We start from the raw sequence: 17,217 nt of genomic DNA, 5'->3' as shown, positions 1-17,217 counted from the left end.
AAAAAACTGAAATATATAACTAATTCAATATCTTTGTGTTTTTCATGACATGACAATGTTGATAACAATTGATGACAATATGTCTATAATAATAAATATCAGAAATGATTCTCAATCTGTCAATTTTTTAAATATTGAAAGGACAAGTTGTACATGTCAAACAAAAAAAAGATTAAATGTCATGGGTGTCTCTTATTGTAAATGTCCTGTTAGTGTTTAGTTAGTTATGTTAGTGACACTGAATTGAATCAACATGGATCTGAATAATGACTCTTCTGTAGAGCTGCTGTACGGCTGGAACTGAATTAGTTTTTATCAATTTTGTGAATCTGTGTGAATGTGGCGTGTCGTGTGTGTGTGTGTGTGTGTGTGTAGAGAGCGTTTGCAGTGCGGATCAGCCGATTACGACAGCTGCCCCGACTCAGCCGCCCAGAACCACCACCGCCCCGTCTCCCGTCCCGCCGCCCGCTCCGGAGCGAGGAAACTACACCCTCACCAACCGCAACGGCACCGCCTGCCTGCTGGCGCTCATGGGGCTGCAGCTCAACATCACGCACCGCTCCAAATTCCTGAACCAGGTGATGCACGCGCACGCTCACTTCCTGCTGCTGTCACGTGTTTGACCCCCGCTGACCTTTGATCTGACCCTCTGCAGACGATCAGCGAGGTCGTGAACCTGCAGCCCAACAGAACCACAGCCTCGGGGTCGTGTGCACCCTCGGTCGCTACGCTGGTACTGACTGAGGATCTCACCAACCTCACCTTCACCTTCACACTGGTGAGTGTGTGTGTGTGAGAGAGAGAGTGCGTGAGAGAGTGTGTGTGTGTGAGAGAGAGTGCGTGAGAGTGTGTGTGAGAGAGTGCGTGAGAGGTGTGTGTGTGTGTGAGAGAGAGTGCGTGAGAGAGAGTGTGTGTGTGTTTGTTTGTGTGAGTGTGTGAGAGAGTGTGTGTGTGTGTGTGAGAGAGTGCGTGAGAGAGTGTGTGTGTGTGAGAGAGAGAGAGTGCGTGAGAGAGTGTGTGTGTGTGTGAGAGAGAGTGCGTGAGAGAGTGTGTGTGTGTGTGTGTGTGAGTGTGCGTGAGAGTGTGTGTGAGAGAGTGCGTGAGAGTGTGTGTGTGTGTGAGTGTGTGTGTGTGTGTGTGTGTGTGTGTGTGTGTGTGTGTGCGTGAGTGTGTGTGTGTGTGTGTGTGTGAGAGTGCGTGAGAGTGTGTGTGAGAGTGCGTGAGAGTGTGTGTGTGTGTGTGTGTGTGTGAGAGAGTGTGTGTGTGAGAGTGTGTGTGTGTGTGTGTGAGAGAGAGTGCGTGAGAGAGTGTGTGTGTGTTTGTGTGAGTGTGTGTGTGTTTGTGTGAGTGTGTGTGTGAGAGAGTGTGTGTGTTTGTGTGAGTGTGTGTGTGTTTTTGTGAAAAGTCAGGACATAGATGTGTATAATGACGAGGGTATGGCAGGTATTACAAGCTGAAGGTGGCATCTCAGGACATTGACCCATGTCCCCACTTTTCAAAACGCTTATAAATCACTCAGAATGAGGTTTTTTGGGGAAAGTTGAAATGCACAGTCTCCTGTAAGGGGTAGGTTTAGGTGTAGGGTTGGTGTAGGACAATAGCACATACAGTAAGTACAGTATAAAAACCATTACACCTATGGAGAGTCCCCACTTTTCACAAAACGAGCGTGTGTGTGTGTGTGTGTGTGTGTTTGTGTGTCTGAGTGTCCTGTAATGATAGCATGATGATAATGGAGGTGTTTTGTGTGTCGCTGCAGAACTCCACTACACAGAAGTTTTACCTGGGCGCTGTGAGCGTCTCTGCCTTCTGGCCCGACATGACAGGTACAGCTGTTCAGTGCACTCGATCATCAGCACAGGCGTTTACATCTGCTGAATTAATATTCAGCTGCAGGAACAGGACAGCCATGGATCCTTAGAGCCATGGATTATGTCTAAAAATCACTTTTCACAATTTAAAACTATAGTTCACCTAAAAATGACAAAAACAAACAACTGAAGGTAGCCATTTACTTCTATGGAATGGAAGTCAATGGCTACCGTTTTCTTTTTAAACATTCTTTAAAATATCATCTTTTATGATCAACAGAAGAAAGAAACTCACGCAGGTTTGGAACTTGTGGTTGGGAAAATGATGACAATGTTTATTTTTAGGTGACCATTCATTTGATGCCATAAAAGTAATTCACCGAGCTCTTAAACATGTTGACAGAAAGGAGGTTCATTATAGCAACTTAACACTGATTTATTAAGTACTAGATAAATAAATGTGATCATTATCATTTGATCAGTCAGTTTTTTTTATATAGTTTTTGATGCTCTGTGCCAAATTAAGCTGTCAATGCATCATTTTGCAGTGTATATGCAGCATTTCAGATTCTGTCATTTGGTGTAAAGATGGAGATAGATGACATTTATACATGCTGATTTACAAAAACCTGAACAAATCACTCAGTTGAGCATCTAAAAATATAACAAATTATTCAAAAAGTAAGCAAAAAAAACCTGAATCATATCTCAATAAACCTCTGTTTAATCATGAAGTATTATTTTTTTTTTACCTTAGTTTTGCTACAGATTGTTCTTAAATTCTTTTTAAAATGATTTGCATTAAAATCCGATTTCTTACATTTCATGTTCTTAAAACATGCCTTTATAAAATGATTTGAACATGTTTAACTTTTTGAATCCATCATCCACTGTATTTTTAATGTAAGAGCAGCACATTCACAGAATCTACTTGTGCTTTGAAGACTAAGATCATCCAGAATATTCCCAGAGCTTCAGTTCAGTCAAGTGCTGTGTGATTGCTCGTGTTTCCTCACACGACTGAGTGTTGTGATTGCTGCAGATCGGTTCGCGGAGGGAAACGGCTCTCTGAACCTCCTGCAGTGCAGCGTGGGCCGCTCGTACATGTGCAGCGCGGAGCAGACGCTCTCGATCGTGCCCAGCTTCTCCATCAACACCTTCAGACTGCAGCTGCAGCCCTTCAACGTCACCGCCGGCCGCTTCTCTGCAGGTACTGACCGCTGCTCGTGATCAGACGCAGTCAAACTCTGACTTTATTCTCAATTCTTTGTCTTAAAAAACTCTCATTTAAAGGGGTCATGTTGTACTGTTCTCTGAGCTCCACTTATAATGTTATCAAGATTTTTACATCAAAAACATAATTTAGCAGTAACAGGCTATTTTCTGTCCTGATTTGACCCCTTCATCAGAACGCTCTGTTTGTAAAAGCGTGGAAGATTGTAGACTCGAAGGCTGTGATCACCTAACAGTTGTTTAAAAGCGTACATTCCTCATATATGGATACTGCTGTGATTCAGGTTAAATACTCCGTACATATCAAACGATCTGTTTAACAGACAAAGCAATAGTGATCCTGTAATGAAAACAGTTACTCACGCTTGTGTGTTGCGACATTACTGTCGGATCTAATATAGTCGCACAGCATCGTCTTTTAGTTTCAATATTTCTCAAAATCCTGCATCGAATTGTGCCTTTTTTGTAAATGAATCTGTGGTAAAATGAAGTGAACAAAAGTTTTCACTGACGCGCTCTGGATCTTCATTAAAAATAAAGTTCATCCACTCTTTCCTAACGTTGGGATCAGAAGGAAGGCAATGCAAACATTATTTCCACAACTTGGTACTGAACAGCGTCTTGTCTTCAGAGCATCTTTATCGTTTGGTTCCTGCGTAGACCTGAGCGATCGCCTCTCTCATAAACACTACATGTGTGAATTGGTGGGCGGGGCTAAACAGGCAGAGATGTGGGAATTGGTGGGCGGAGCTAAAAAGACAGTGATGTAGTTGGTGGGCGGGGCTAAACAGGCAGCGATGTGGGAATCGGTGGGCGGGGCTAAAAAGACAGTGATGTGGAATCAGTGGGTGGGGCTAAACGGGCAGTGATGTGGAATCAGTGGGCGGGGCTAAAAAGACAGTGATGTGGAATCAGTGGGCGGGGCTAAACGGGCAGTGATGTGGAATCAGTGGGCGGGGCTAAACAGGCAGTGATGTGGAAGCAGGTGTTGATGATGATCTGTGGAGGCGGTGCTTATCCACACTATTACATCATAGAGTAGAACATTCCACAAGCCAGGGATCCTCAAATCAGGCTACTCAAATTTAGGTTTCTCAGTTTATGACCCCTTTTAAAAATTTTAAATCTGTCAATTTGATTTTAAAAACTGTGTGTGTGCAGTGGAGGAGTGTCGCGTGGATCAGGAGAACATGCTCATCCCCATCATCGTGGGTGTGGCTCTGGCCGGTTTGGTCCTGATCGTCCTCATCGCGTATCTGATCGGCAGGAAGCGGACACACGCCGGATACCAGACCATCTGATCCTCTTCATCATCCTCCTCCGTCTGCGCTGCGATCGACTGCAGCTGCACGCACTGGAGAGTGTGTGTGTGTGTGTGTGTGTGTTCGCTGTGAGGTCAGGTGCAATGGTCAGTGTATGTATGTATGTATGTACTGTAAGGTCAGGGTGTGTGTGTTGTGAGGTCAGAGGGTGTGTGTGTGATGTGAGGTCAGAGGGGTGTGTGTGTGATGTGAGGTCAGAGGGGTGTGTGTGATGTGAGGTCAGAGGTGTGTGTGTGTGTGTGTGATGTGAGGTCAGAGGGGTGTGTGTGTGATGTGAGGTCAGAGGGGTGTGTGTGTGTTGTGAGGTCAGAGGGGTGTGTGTGTGATGTGAGGTCAGAGGGTGTGTGTGATGTGAGGTCAGAGGTGTGTGTGTGTGTGTGTGATGTGAGGTCAGAGGGGTGTGTGTGTGATGTGAGGTCAGAGGGGTGTGTGTGTGTGTGATGTGAGGTCAAGTCAGAGGTGTGTGTGATGTGAGGTCAGAGGGGTGTGTGTGATGTGAGGTCAGAGGTGTGTGTGTGATGTGAGGTCAGAGGTGTGTGTGTGTGTGTGTGTGATGTGAGGTCAGAGGTGTGTGTGTGATGTGAGGTCAGAGGTGTGTGTGTGATGTGAGGTCAAGTCAGAGGTGTGTGTGTCAGTTGAAAGCCGTTCTGAATGTGTGTTTGTGTGAATGATGATCATCGTTTGAGTCCAGACGTTCAGCACAAACTGGACAAACCTTCACTCACGGACGTCCTCATCCAAATCACTCAAGTCTTTTTTTTTTTTTTTTTGTGTTATTCTAATGTTCATTATTATGTTCTTTTTATTCTAAAATGCTCAACGTTTGTGTTTGTACTGATTTTAATTGGCTTTATGTAAAAATAAGTTTATGACATCCGCTCATTTACGTGTGTGTGTGGGGGGGGTTTCCAGTCCCCATCATGCCCCATAATTCAAATGGCTAAATAAAAATACTAAACTATTTTTATTTACAATATAAAAATGAAAAAAAGCAGCAAAACTTTTGTTATTACATGTAGGGATAGGAAATATGATTAGCTCAGTGTAAAAACCATTACGCTCTCCTGTGTGTGTGTGTGTGTGTGTGTGTGTGTGTTGCTGGCATTAAATGACACCTGATGTAAATAATTAATGTTTGTTCTTGTTGTTTCTTGGATCATGAAACCTGAATGGTGCTGCTGGTGAATTACCCATGATCCTCCACACACACACACCAGCAGCTGTAAGGGCCGTTCACACAGAACTCGTTTGTTCAAATCTGATTTAAACTTCCAGCAGCGTTTCATGAGTGAGATGCTGAGAAGAACACCGATGCAGTGATTCTGTGTGAACATGAACCCTAAAAACTGATGATGATGATGATGAAGGTTCAGTTTGTTGCTGGAGTGAAAAGGGAAATGAATGAATCTTGTGCTCTTCTAAAACATTTAAAGTGCATGTCAGTGAGGTCTTCATCAGCAGCAGCAGCTTCCTGACACCGTGGTGATGATGATGATGATGATGGTTGATCTGTAGATCAGTGTTTAAGTGAATGTGATGATGATGATGATGATGATGAAGCACACCGGTCATGTCTCGCGGGGTCACATGCATGTTGTCGGGTCACATGACTGCTTGTGTCACTGACGTCGGCTGGTTTCTGCTGCGCTCTGTTATTTTTGTAGTGAATGTTTGGTTATTTTTATGCTTCAGGGTTCGAGGTTAATAAATAAATAATGACTTGCACTCGTCAGTGTTTCATTAATGTAAACAACACTCGTTATCCTGAGCAGCGACATCTGTCCAGAGCATTTGTGTTTCTAGTACATAACTAGATTTACTGTCATTTTAGTATTATTTATATACTATAACAGTTTTTCATATTTTAGTTTTTTTTTTTTTTTGTTCATACATTCACTGCTGTTTAAAAGTTTGGGATCAGTAAGATTTGTAATGTTTTTTAAAGAAGTCTATTATGATCAGAAAAAAAAAATTATATTGTGAAATTATTACAATTAAAAAAAAATACTTTTCTGTTTTAAAGTATTTTAATTTATAATTTATTTCTGCGATGCAAAGCTGAATTTTCAGCTTCATTACTCCAGTCTTCAGCGTCACATGATCTTCAGAAATATATAGCTTTAGTTTTATTTTAGTAATTTACAACATTCATCATAACAGTAATCAACATTTCTAATTGTTTCAGTTTTTTAATATATTATTAATTTGATTTCAGTTAACAACATTTATTCTAATAGTTCAAATTAAAAAATTGAGCATTTTAAGTTTTAATTATCTTTGATATAATTAACATTTTGTTTAGCATTTATTTTCTTGTTTTTAACATTTTGCATATTTATATTAAAACAAAAAAACTTATTGAACATAAAAGGCTAAAAATAAAAATTATAATAGTTCCAGTTAACAATAACAACACTGTTTGGACACTGAGTTTATTATGATTTTTTATTTTTGTCAAAGGCATTTGCATAAATTATTTAAATTAGTTTTGTAAACAAATATCAGCTATGCTTATATAAATGTATTTCTCGACTATTTAGCTTTAATGGAAGTGAGCTGCAGGGTTGGAGCAGATGGTGCTTGTGCTCAAACACACATCAGTCTGGAAGAGCTGTAAGTCACAGTATTATTGGTCTTAGACTAAGAAGAGGAAGTATTAAAGACATCGAGTCCAGCATCTGTGATTCTTCTACATCTACAAATGTAAGAAAATACATCTTTATGACAGAGTCTGTGAGTGCACACTACTGAGCGAGCACACTCTCAGAGGGAATGTTTGAGCGTCAGGATTCTCCGGCCGTGATCTGAGCGCGGCAGCTCTGACGCAGTTTAGTGACCGTGGACCTGGAGAGACTCCCGGGCTCCTGGAAGATCCTCTGAGACCAGCAGAAGAAGAAGACGAGTTCAGTTCAAACGCTCAGATGAGTTTAAAGTGCCCCTATTATGTATTTCTGAAGATGATCTTTCATGCAGTGTGTAACAGCTCTAACTGAATGAAAACATCCTGCAAAGCTTTAAATCTGAAAGTGCACCGTCTATAAAGTTATTATTTCTCAAAAGAAAGAGTCGACCTTCTCGAGTCGAGGTGTTTTTTTGATGCATGCATGTCAACCTGTTGCTGGGGATCCCAAAACCAAAATATGAACTTTTCATAACCCATAATAGGGGCACTTAGAAAGAAACCACACTGCCATTCAAACATTTGGGGTCTGTAAGATTTTTAATGTTTCTGAAAGAGTCTCCCGCTCACAGAGGCTGCTTTATTCAATCAAAAATGCAGTAAAAACTGTGAAATATTATTAGTATTTAAAACAGCTGTTTTCTATGTGAATATGTGTTAAACTGTAATTTATTTCTGTGATGCGCAGCTGTATTTTCAGCATCATTACTGCAGTCTTCAGCGTCACATGATCTTCAGAAATCATTCTAATATGCTGATTTGCTGCTCAACAAACATTTCTGATTATTATCAATGTTGAAAACAGTTGTTACATTATAAATGCCTTTTCTGGTACTTTTGATCATTTTAATGCGTCCTTGATGAATACAATTTAATTGTAGTGCATATTGTTAGAAAACATTTCTATTTCAAATAAATGCTGTTCTTTTGAACTTTCTATTCATCTGTGAATCCTGAAAAAATAAAAAGCATCACAGTTTCCACAAAAATATTAACGGTTTTCAACATTGATAATAATCAGAAATGTTTCTAATAAATGCAGCCTCTGTAAGCAGAAGAGAATCTTTCAAAAACATTAAAAGTCGAGTTCCAGACCTGCTCCTGGAGGTCTCCAGGTGTCCGACCTCAGCAGGAAGTCAGATCTCCAGGAACAGGAAGTGGACAGGTGTGCTGTACCTGCATGAAAGCGTGGCAGTCCTCCACGAAGGCTCCTCTGGTGATGCGTTTGAAGCACTCGCAGACGTCTGGCAGGTTTTGCGCCTGCAGGATCTCGTCCTGATGATGGTGGATCAGCGTCAGAGCCACACGGAACAGGATCTTAGATCCCTCGTAGAACAGACAGTCCCAGATCCGCAGAACCGTCTGAGGAGCACAGACACAGCATCAGGACACTGCTAGAAAGCCTCGTCTTGCTCGGTACGTTTGTCTTGTTTCTAGTCAAAATATCTCAAAATTCTTGGAAAAATCCCCTGGAAACAAGACTAAATATCTTGCGTCATTTTGCTGATCAAGTGAATGCATCTTGATTTAATATTTCTGAGAGATTTTGCCTAGAAACAGCAGTGTTGTGAGCGATGGGTCACACCTCCACCGGCAGAACGTCGATGAAGAGGCAGATGAACCAGCGCGAGACCACTAGAGTCCACATGACACCGTGATCCTGCAGGAGCCTCCAGACCGCCGGAGCCTTGAGCCGGACCAGCTCTCCCAGAACCTCCTGATCCACCTTCAGACCCAGCATGGCCGGGGTGTAGTAATCTGAGGAGGTCAGAGGTCACAGACGCTTCACTACAGTCTGATTGTGAATCTGTAGTAGTTTCTCTGCTTCAAGAGTAGTTTGTGAAGGAGCATCTAAACCGGTGATTCTCAACCAGGGCCTCACGATGACTTTTAAATTATTTAATTATTAAGTAAAAAAAAAAAAAAGCTAATTAAAATTGTAAAATATACATACATACATAAATATATATCTATATGTGTGTGTGTGTGTGTGACCCTAGACCACAAAACCAGTGTTAAGTGTCAATTTTTCTAAATTGAGATTTATACATCATCTAAATAATCTTTCCATTGATGTATGGTTTGTTAGGATCAGACAATATTTGTAAATCTGGAATCTGAGGGAGCAAAAAAATCTAAATATTGAGAAAATCACCTTTAAAGTTGTTCAAATGAAGTTCTTAGCAATGCATATTACTAATCAAAAATGAAGTTTTGATATATTTACGGTAGGAAATTTACAAAATATCTTCATGGAACATGATCTTAATATCCTAATGATTTTTGGCATAAAAGAGAAATGTATAATTTTGACCCATACAATGTATTGTTGTTGGCTATTGCTACAAATATAGCTGTGCTGCTTATGACTGCTTTTGTGCTGCAGGGACACATATACATATATATATATATATATATATATATATATATTAAAAGTAAAAAAATATATTATATTAGTTAAGTGTATTAGAATGAATTAAAACTTAATTCAAATGCCAAAAACGCAAATATTTAATTAGAATGCTAAAAACACAAAATATTATTTAAGTGTATTAAAAATAATTACAACTTAAAATGCTAAAAAATTCATTATATTATATTAAAATATTTTAAATAAAATGCTAAAAATACTCATTTTAATATATTAAAATAAAACTTTGTTCAAATCCTAAAACACAAAAAATATATTATAAATTATTAAAACTTGAAAAGCTAAAAATTAATTAGGTTAGCAATAACTTAAAATGCTATTATTTTTTAATTAAGGATAATTAACTAAAATGCTCAAAAAAACAAATGATTCAACTATGTTAAAAACAATTAACAATTATAATGCAAAAAAACGAAATAATCATATTAAAAAATTTAAATGTAATGTTAAAAACAAAACATTTTATATTGCTTTATTTAATTGTATAAAAAAAATATTTTTTACCGTCAATAACTATTATTTTTATTGAAGAACATACAGAATCAGATTCTTATAGAATCATAAAATTAAAAAAAGTTTAATTGCTGAAGTTTAATATTTCAGCACTCCCAGTCCCACTCTGTTGTTCAAACAATTGAAAACAAGCAGAGTAAACACACACACACACACACACACACACAGCATTAATGTTTCATGATGATCATCTGTCAGTCAGATGTGGATCTGAGCTCTAGCAGGAACAGGAAGTGCAGTGCTGTAGGATCAGACCATGTGACCTGAGCTGAGTTTATTCATAGAAGTGAGCTCAGAATACATCTGCTCATGTCACACACACACTCCGTGACCTCTAATGAGTGTGTGTGTGTGTGTGTGTGTGTGTGTGTGTGTGTGTGTGTGTGTGTGTGTGTGTGCGAGACTCTGTTCACATGAGTAAGCACTGGTAGGTGATCAGGATGAAACAGAAACACACCTGGCAGGATTCTGTCCAGCAGCGCCTCCATCAGCCAGAACGACGTCTCCTCGTCCTTACTGATGATGAGCAGATATCCTGCGATGAAGTTCATTCCCTGAGAGAGAGCGTCAGAAACACTCCGTCATACTGACGTGTTTCCACCCACTCAGTCACGCAGTCATTTGCATTGGAAATACTGTGCAAATTTTACACTGGATAAACAAACTGAAACAATAACTTGACTTTATGAGAACATGGGTAGACACCAGCTCTACGTATCCCATCAGGCACTGATCTGAACGCGACTGATTCACCTGGACGCGACTGACTCCCCTGGACGTGACTGATTCCCCTGAACACGACTGATTCCCCTGAACGCGACTGATTCCCCTGGACGCGACTGATTCCCCTGGACGCGACTGATTCACTGATTCCCCTGAACATGACTGATTCCCCTGAACGCGACTGATTCCCCTGAACGCGACTGATTCCCCTGAACGCGACTGATTCCCCTGAACGCGACTGATTCCCCTGAACGCGACTGATTCCCCTGAACGCGACTGATTCACCTGAACGCGACTGATTCACCTGGACGCGACTGACTCCCCTGGACGCGACTGACTCCCCTGGACGCGACTGACTCCCCTGGACGCGACCGATTCACCTGGACGCGACCGATTCCCCTGAACGCGACCGATTCCCCTGAACGCGACCGATTCACCTGAACGCGACTGATTCACCTGGACGCGACTGATTCACCTGAACATGACTGATTCCCCTGGACGCCGACTGATTCACTGATTCCCTGAACACGACTGATTCACCTGGACGCGACTGACTCCCCTGGACGCCGACTGATTCCCCTGAACATCACTGATTCCCCTGAACGACTGATTCACCTGAACGCGACTGATTCCCTGAACATCACTGATTCCCCTGAACACGACTGATTCACCTGAACGCGACTGATTCCCCTGAACGCGACTGATTCCCCTGAACGCGACTGATTCCCCTGAACGCGACTGATTCCCCTGAACGCGACTGATTCACCTGAACGCGACTGATTCACCTGGGCGACTGATTCACCTGGACGCGACTGATTCCCCTGAACACGACTGATTCCCTGAACATGACTGATTCACCTGGACGCCGACTGATTCACCTGAACATGACTGATTCCCCTGGACGCGACTGATTCACTGATTCCCCTGAACACGACTGATTCACCTGAACACGACTGATTCACCTGGACGCGACTGACTCCCCTGGCCGCGACTGACTCCCCTGGACGTGACTGATTCCCCTGGACGCCGACCGATTCACCTGGACGCGACCGATTCCCTGGACGCGACCGATTCACCTGGGCCAGCGACTGATTCACTGATTCCCCTGAACATGACTGATTCCCCTGAGCGCGACTGATTCCCTGAGCGACTGATTCCCTGAGCGCGACTGATTCCCTGAGCGACTGATTCCCCTGAACGCGACTGATTCCCCTGAGCGCGACTGATTCACCTGAGCGCGACTGATTCACCTGAGCGACTGATTCCCCTGAACGCGACTGACTCCCCTGGGCGTGACTGATTCCCTGAACGACTGATTCACCTGAGCGACTGATTCCCCTGGACGCGACCGATTCCCTGAACGCGACTGATTCACCTGAGCGACTGATTCACCTGGACGCGACTGATTCACCTGAACGACTGATTCCCCTGAACGCGACTGATTCACTGATTCCCCTGAACGCGACTGATTCACTGATTCCCCTGAACATGACTGATTCACCTGGACGCGACTGATTCACCTGAACATGACTGATTCACTGATTCCCTGAACGACTGATTCCCTGAACACGACTGATTCACCTGACGCGACTGATTCCCCTGGACGCGACTGATTCCCCTGAACATCACTGATTCCCTGAACACGACTGATTCACCTGAACGCCGACTGATTCACTGATTCCCTGAACACGACTGATTCCCTGAACACGACTGATTCACCTGAACGCGACTGATTCCCTGAACGCGACTGATTCCCCTGAACGCGACTGATTCACCTGAACGCGACTGATTCCCCTGAACGCGACTGATTCACCTGAACGCGACTGATTCACCTGGACGCGACTGATTCACCTGGACGCGACTGATTCCCCTGAACATGACTGATTCCCCTGAACATGACTGATTCACCTGGACGCGACTGATTCACCTGAACACGACTGATTCCCCTGAACATGACTGATTCACCTGGACGCGACTGATTCACCTGAACATGACTGATTCCCCTGGACGCGACTGATTCACTGATTCCCCTGAACACGACTGATTCACCTGGACGCGACTGACTCCCCTGGACGCGACTGATTCCCCTGGACGCGACTGATTCCCCTGGACGCGACTGATTCACTGATTCCCCTGAACGCGACTGACTCCCCTGGACGCGACTGATTCCCCTGAACGCGACTGATTCACCTGAACGCGACTGATTCACTGATTCCCCTGGACGCGACTGATTCACCTGGACGCGACTGATTCCCCTGAACACGACTGATTCCCCTGAACATGACTGATTCACCTGGACGCGACTGATTCACCTGAACATGACTGATTCCCTGACGCGACTGATTCCCTGAACACGACTGATTCACCTGAACACGACTGATTCACCTGGACGCGACTGACTCCCCTGGACGCGACTGACTCCCCTGGACGCGACCGATTCACCTGGACGCGACCGATTCCCCTGGACGCGACCGATTCCCCTGGACGCGACTGATTCCCCTGGACGCGACTGATTCACTGATTCCCCTGAACGCGACTGACTCCCCTGAACGCGACCGATTCCCCTGAACGCGACCGATTCACCTGGACGCGACCGATTCACCTGGACGCGACCGATTCACCTGAACATGACTGATTCACCTGGACGCGACTGATTCACCAGAACATGACTGATTCCCCTGGACGCGACTGATTCACTTGAACACAGCGCTAGCTGGGCTCTGTATGAATGACCCTGAAGCAGCACTGTGTTTAGTGTTCAGGTGTGTGATCATGTGACCGTACCTGACAGTAACCGACTGCTTTATTGTGCTGTCCGTACGCCAGCAGCACGTTAAACAGCTCCTTCTGCAGACATGGATTCGCCGACTTACGGAAGTGAATGTTATCCGGGAAAGTTCTGTGCAGATCTGCAGAAAATCACACAATACAGAGTAAACGTTATAACTAACATACATCAGGGAAAGAGAAAGTGCAATAAAACAAACACTTAAAGGAGAAGTCCACTTCCAGAATAAACATTTCCTGATAATTTACTCACTCCCGTGTCATCAAAGATGTTCATGTCTTTCTTTCTTCAGTCACAAAGAAATCAAGTTTTTGAGGAAAACATTCCAGGATTTTTCTCCATATAGTGGACTTCAGTGGTGGCCAACGATTTCAATGTCAAAAATGCAGTTTCAATGCAGTTTCAAATCTTATCTAGTGAAACTATCGGTCATTTACTTCAGTTATATTTATACACTTCTGAACTATAAATGCTGGGCTAGCATTAGCTCTGCGATGCGCATGCGTGTCTTTATTAGGCAACCCAGCGAACACGCAAAAAAGTCATTGCCCTTCACAAAAAAGGTAAAACAACGATGTCAGATGATTTTAAAGTTGCAGGAGAAAATGAGATGGAGTTCTTAAACAAAGTACAAATGACCTTTCCAACAGGATTACACAATGTGTGAAGACGCGCATCGCAGAGCTAGAGTAAGCCCAACATTTGTGGTTAAAAAGTGGATTTTTAATTTTTTATTTTATTGTGTGTGTGTGTGTGTGTGAGGTCTGACCGGTGCGGATGGTCTCCACTAGTCTGGGGTCGTGTTGAGCGTCCAGCAGAGACTGATAGTAGCCGGGGTTCCTCTCCAGACGCTCCTGCGCTCCACTCGCTGTCATCCACACCAGCGGACGATGCTCGTTTGGGACGCCCTTACGTACGTACCGCTTCACTGCAAACACACACACACACACACACACAGAGACACAAACGCACACCATATGAATAACACAAACAAGAATAACCATCAGCAGCAGGACTGTAGGACAGACCTGTTTACATTTCTGTATTTACATTTCTCAGAATCAAAAGACTGAATTAATATTCATTATGACAGTATGAAGAAAGAAAGATGACAAATTTACAGTCACTCCCTCGCAGCAGTGCTCACGAGTTCTGCGGAACTCAAAGGTCATCGAAGACGGTGTGTAAATGTGCAACTTTTAAAAACAGTAGTATTTATTAATAATACTACGATATGACATAAATATTGTAATATATAATATTGTAATATATAATTACTATATTAGATGTAATTCCACAACTTTAGTTAATAGTAAAAACTATTAATAATATAATATAATATAATATAAATAATTTTTAATTGTAATATATAAATTGTACATTAAATGTAATTTTAATATATTTAAAAAATATTATTTATATATGTTTAGCAGTATTTAATAATAATTATAAGATAATATACAAAGAATTTTTACATTTTTGAATATATAAAGAATTTATAAAATTGCACTATATAAATTATATTAAATTTTTTATTTGACCTATTTTAATCTATTTTCTATATATAATGTAATTTAATATATTTTAATATATTAAAATATATTATAAATGCAATTTTATATATATTTAGTAGTATGTAATAATATTAATAATAATAATAAAAATAAGGTAATATATTATTTATAAATACTTCTTTAAATTGTTACATATAACTTAATATAAAAAAAAAAATATATATATATATACATATAATTTGAATTGAATTGAATTCCACAATGACTTTCTTCTTGTTGTGGAACATAAAAACTAAATTGTGATTGATGATGATGATGAACAGTGACGTCACACACCCTTCAGGTTCCGGTCCACTCGCCGCTTCCCCTGCAGAAGTTTGGACCACTTGATGGACCTCCTGGTGAGAACGGCCAGATACTCGGACATCAGCTCCTCGTAGGACTCATAGTCGAAATCATCGGAGCGCTCGAAGCCGTACGGATCCACACTGAAACACAAGACACGAGACCTCCAGCGGCTCCTCAGGTGTGTGCTCAGGTGAGCGAGTCATGTGACTCGTGAAAGAATCTCAGCCCTGAGGCCACGTTTACAGATCTACCACGAGTTAACCATCTTAACCAGCTGACCACAACACAAACCACACACTAACCGTCCAGCAAACAGGGCTGAGACTGATTTAAGACCACGTTCAGAAGAAATAAACTGAATAGAACACAATACATACGTATGATTTCTACATGTACATGTCTGCAAATGAGTTAGCAGCACTTCATTATAAATATACAATACTATAATATATATTTTTATAATTAATAATTATATTATTTATATATTGTAATGCTATATTTAATTATAGTAATTGTATAATTATATGATTTATTATGTGTGTGTGTGTATATATATATATATATATATATATACAGTAGTTAAAAATATTTAATTTAAATATCAATTTTATAATATAATTTGTTTATTTTTGAAAACGCATCATCAAAATATAATGAGTTTACAGTATGATTAAAACAGGAAGAAATATCTGGCATTCAAATATTATTCCCGACAGACATTTCTTCTCGTTTTAAGCATAAACTCGCTTCATTTCGCTCAGTTTTTCAGGAAATAAGACTTCATTCGTTCATTTTGCATTTCAAGCAAATTTATTTTGATTTGAATTTGTGCTGGAAAAAACGATATTCAAATTTTGCAATACATTCAACATGTAATACCGTGACTTTTTAAGACCTTTTAAGACGAATTAAGACTTTTAAAGAGCCTGAACAAAGATCTGTGTCATCAGGACACACCTGGGAAAACTGACACCTGTGTGTGTGTGTGTGTGTGTGTGTGTGTGTGTGTTTCTATTCTTGATATTTAATTCCATCAAATTAAAAAAAAGGGCTTCACAAATACTATTTAGTATGAAGTGTATTTGATTAGTCAGAGATCACTAACTCTAAGAGCTGTGAGGGCGAGTGTATGGCGTGTGTTGTATAGTTAGTGTGTAGTGTAGTGTAGTGTGTAGTGTGTAGTGCGCTACCTGGCCGCTCTCTCTCGCGCGGTGCTCGGCGCGTTGATGCGCAGCTGCGGCGGCTTGGAGCGTCGCGTCCCGTTGCGCTGCTCCATGATCAGACCTCAGAGCTCCGCGACTCCGTTCACAATCATAGCCGCTCCGCGTTGCTGCATGGACGCCGATTATTCCGGACGCGACGCGACGCGACTGCGAGTCACGTAAGAGAAACTTTTCCCACGCCGCCACAGCAATGGCCCGTTGCGTTGCGTTGCGTTGCGTTCTCCCGCGGGACAGCGATAATCTGGTAATCACACCGACACCGAGCTCAGCAGCGCGCCGACTTCTGCTTGAAGCGCGCGTTTGGACGCGTCATCCATAGCGAACACTTTGCGATTAATTTCTCCAGAGAGCTCAAGGGCACACGTCCATCAAGCCGAGGGGGCGGGACTATGAGCGCCGAGTCCACGCCCCTCCGCACGCAATCGTTCGCACGTCAGTCAAACCAAGGGGCGGGGTTTGCGCGTAAAGGCCACGCCTCTTTGTCACGCAATGTTTTACCAGAATTATGAGAAGCGGTAATTAGAGGCTCTTGTCTGAGCCTGTCTTTAATTAGGATCATATAGCGAGTTTGTAAACAGCTCCTGCATGTGTAAAAGAGTTCATTACCAAAAAACGGACCATGTAGGTATTA

The 17,217-nt window shown here is 42.0% G+C and overlaps 2 protein-coding genes across 12 annotated transcripts in view; one reads left to right on the top strand and one right to left on the bottom strand.

Moving 5' to 3' along the window:
• lamp1a (lysosomal associated membrane protein 1a) overlaps positions 1-6,091 on the top strand; it is a 15,232-nt gene extending 9,141 nt beyond the window's left edge. For 2 of the 11 annotated variants that reach the window (XM_058774435.1, XM_058774424.1), the window contains 6 exons: positions 376-578; positions 656-778; positions 1,760-1,826; positions 2,854-3,021; positions 4,206-4,490; positions 4,706-6,091. In XM_058774435.1, coding sequence (XP_058630418.1) covers positions 376-578; positions 656-778; positions 1,760-1,826; positions 2,854-3,021; positions 4,206-4,345 — 701 coding nt within the window. In that variant the 3' untranslated portion in view covers positions 4,346-4,490; positions 4,706-6,091. The remainder of the gene's footprint in view (positions 1-375; positions 579-655; positions 779-1,759; positions 1,827-2,853; positions 3,022-4,205; positions 4,491-4,705) is intronic. The other 9 variants (XM_058774433.1, XM_058774431.1, XM_058774426.1 and 6 more) reach the window with 9 other exon arrangements.
• Positions 6,092-6,797: 706 nt separating this feature from the next.
• grtp1a (growth hormone regulated TBC protein 1a) lies at positions 6,798-17,032 on the bottom strand. The gene is made up of 8 exons (XM_058792594.1): positions 16,554-17,032; positions 15,352-15,503; positions 14,271-14,429; positions 13,498-13,622; positions 10,448-10,544; positions 8,632-8,804; positions 8,223-8,408; positions 6,798-7,242 (listed from the first exon to the last, which is right to left on the bottom strand). The coding sequence occupies exons 1-8, from the start codon at positions 16,637-16,639 to the stop codon at positions 7,150-7,152; spliced, it is 1,071 nt and encodes a 356-aa protein (XP_058648577.1). The 5' UTR covers positions 16,640-17,032; the 3' UTR covers positions 6,798-7,149.
• Between the last annotated feature and the right edge of the window lie 185 nt (positions 17,033-17,217).

This window comes from Onychostoma macrolepis, chromosome 01 (genome assembly GCF_012432095.1).
Source record: "Onychostoma macrolepis isolate SWU-2019 chromosome 01, ASM1243209v1, whole genome shotgun sequence".
Taxonomy (NCBI): domain Eukaryota; kingdom Metazoa; phylum Chordata; class Actinopteri; order Cypriniformes; family Cyprinidae; genus Onychostoma; species Onychostoma macrolepis.
The sequence above is the reverse complement of the archived record's forward strand: the minus strand, read 5'-3'. Positions and strand labels throughout refer to the sequence as shown.

Excerpts from the sequence above, each read along its gene's own strand:
- grtp1a (XM_058792594.1), bottom strand. The coding sequence starts at position 16,639 with ATGGAGCAGCGCAACGGGACGCGACGCTCCAAGCCGCCGCAGCTGCGC. Across the intron at positions 8,805-10,447 it reads GCTGGACAGAATCCTGCCAG|ATTACTACACCCCGGCCATG; the intron begins GTGTGTTTCTGT and ends TGACCTCCTCAG. Across the intron at positions 7,243-8,222 it reads ACTGCCACGCTTTCATGCAG|AGGATCTTCCAGGAGCCCGG; the intron begins GTACAGCACACC and ends TGCTGGTCTCAG.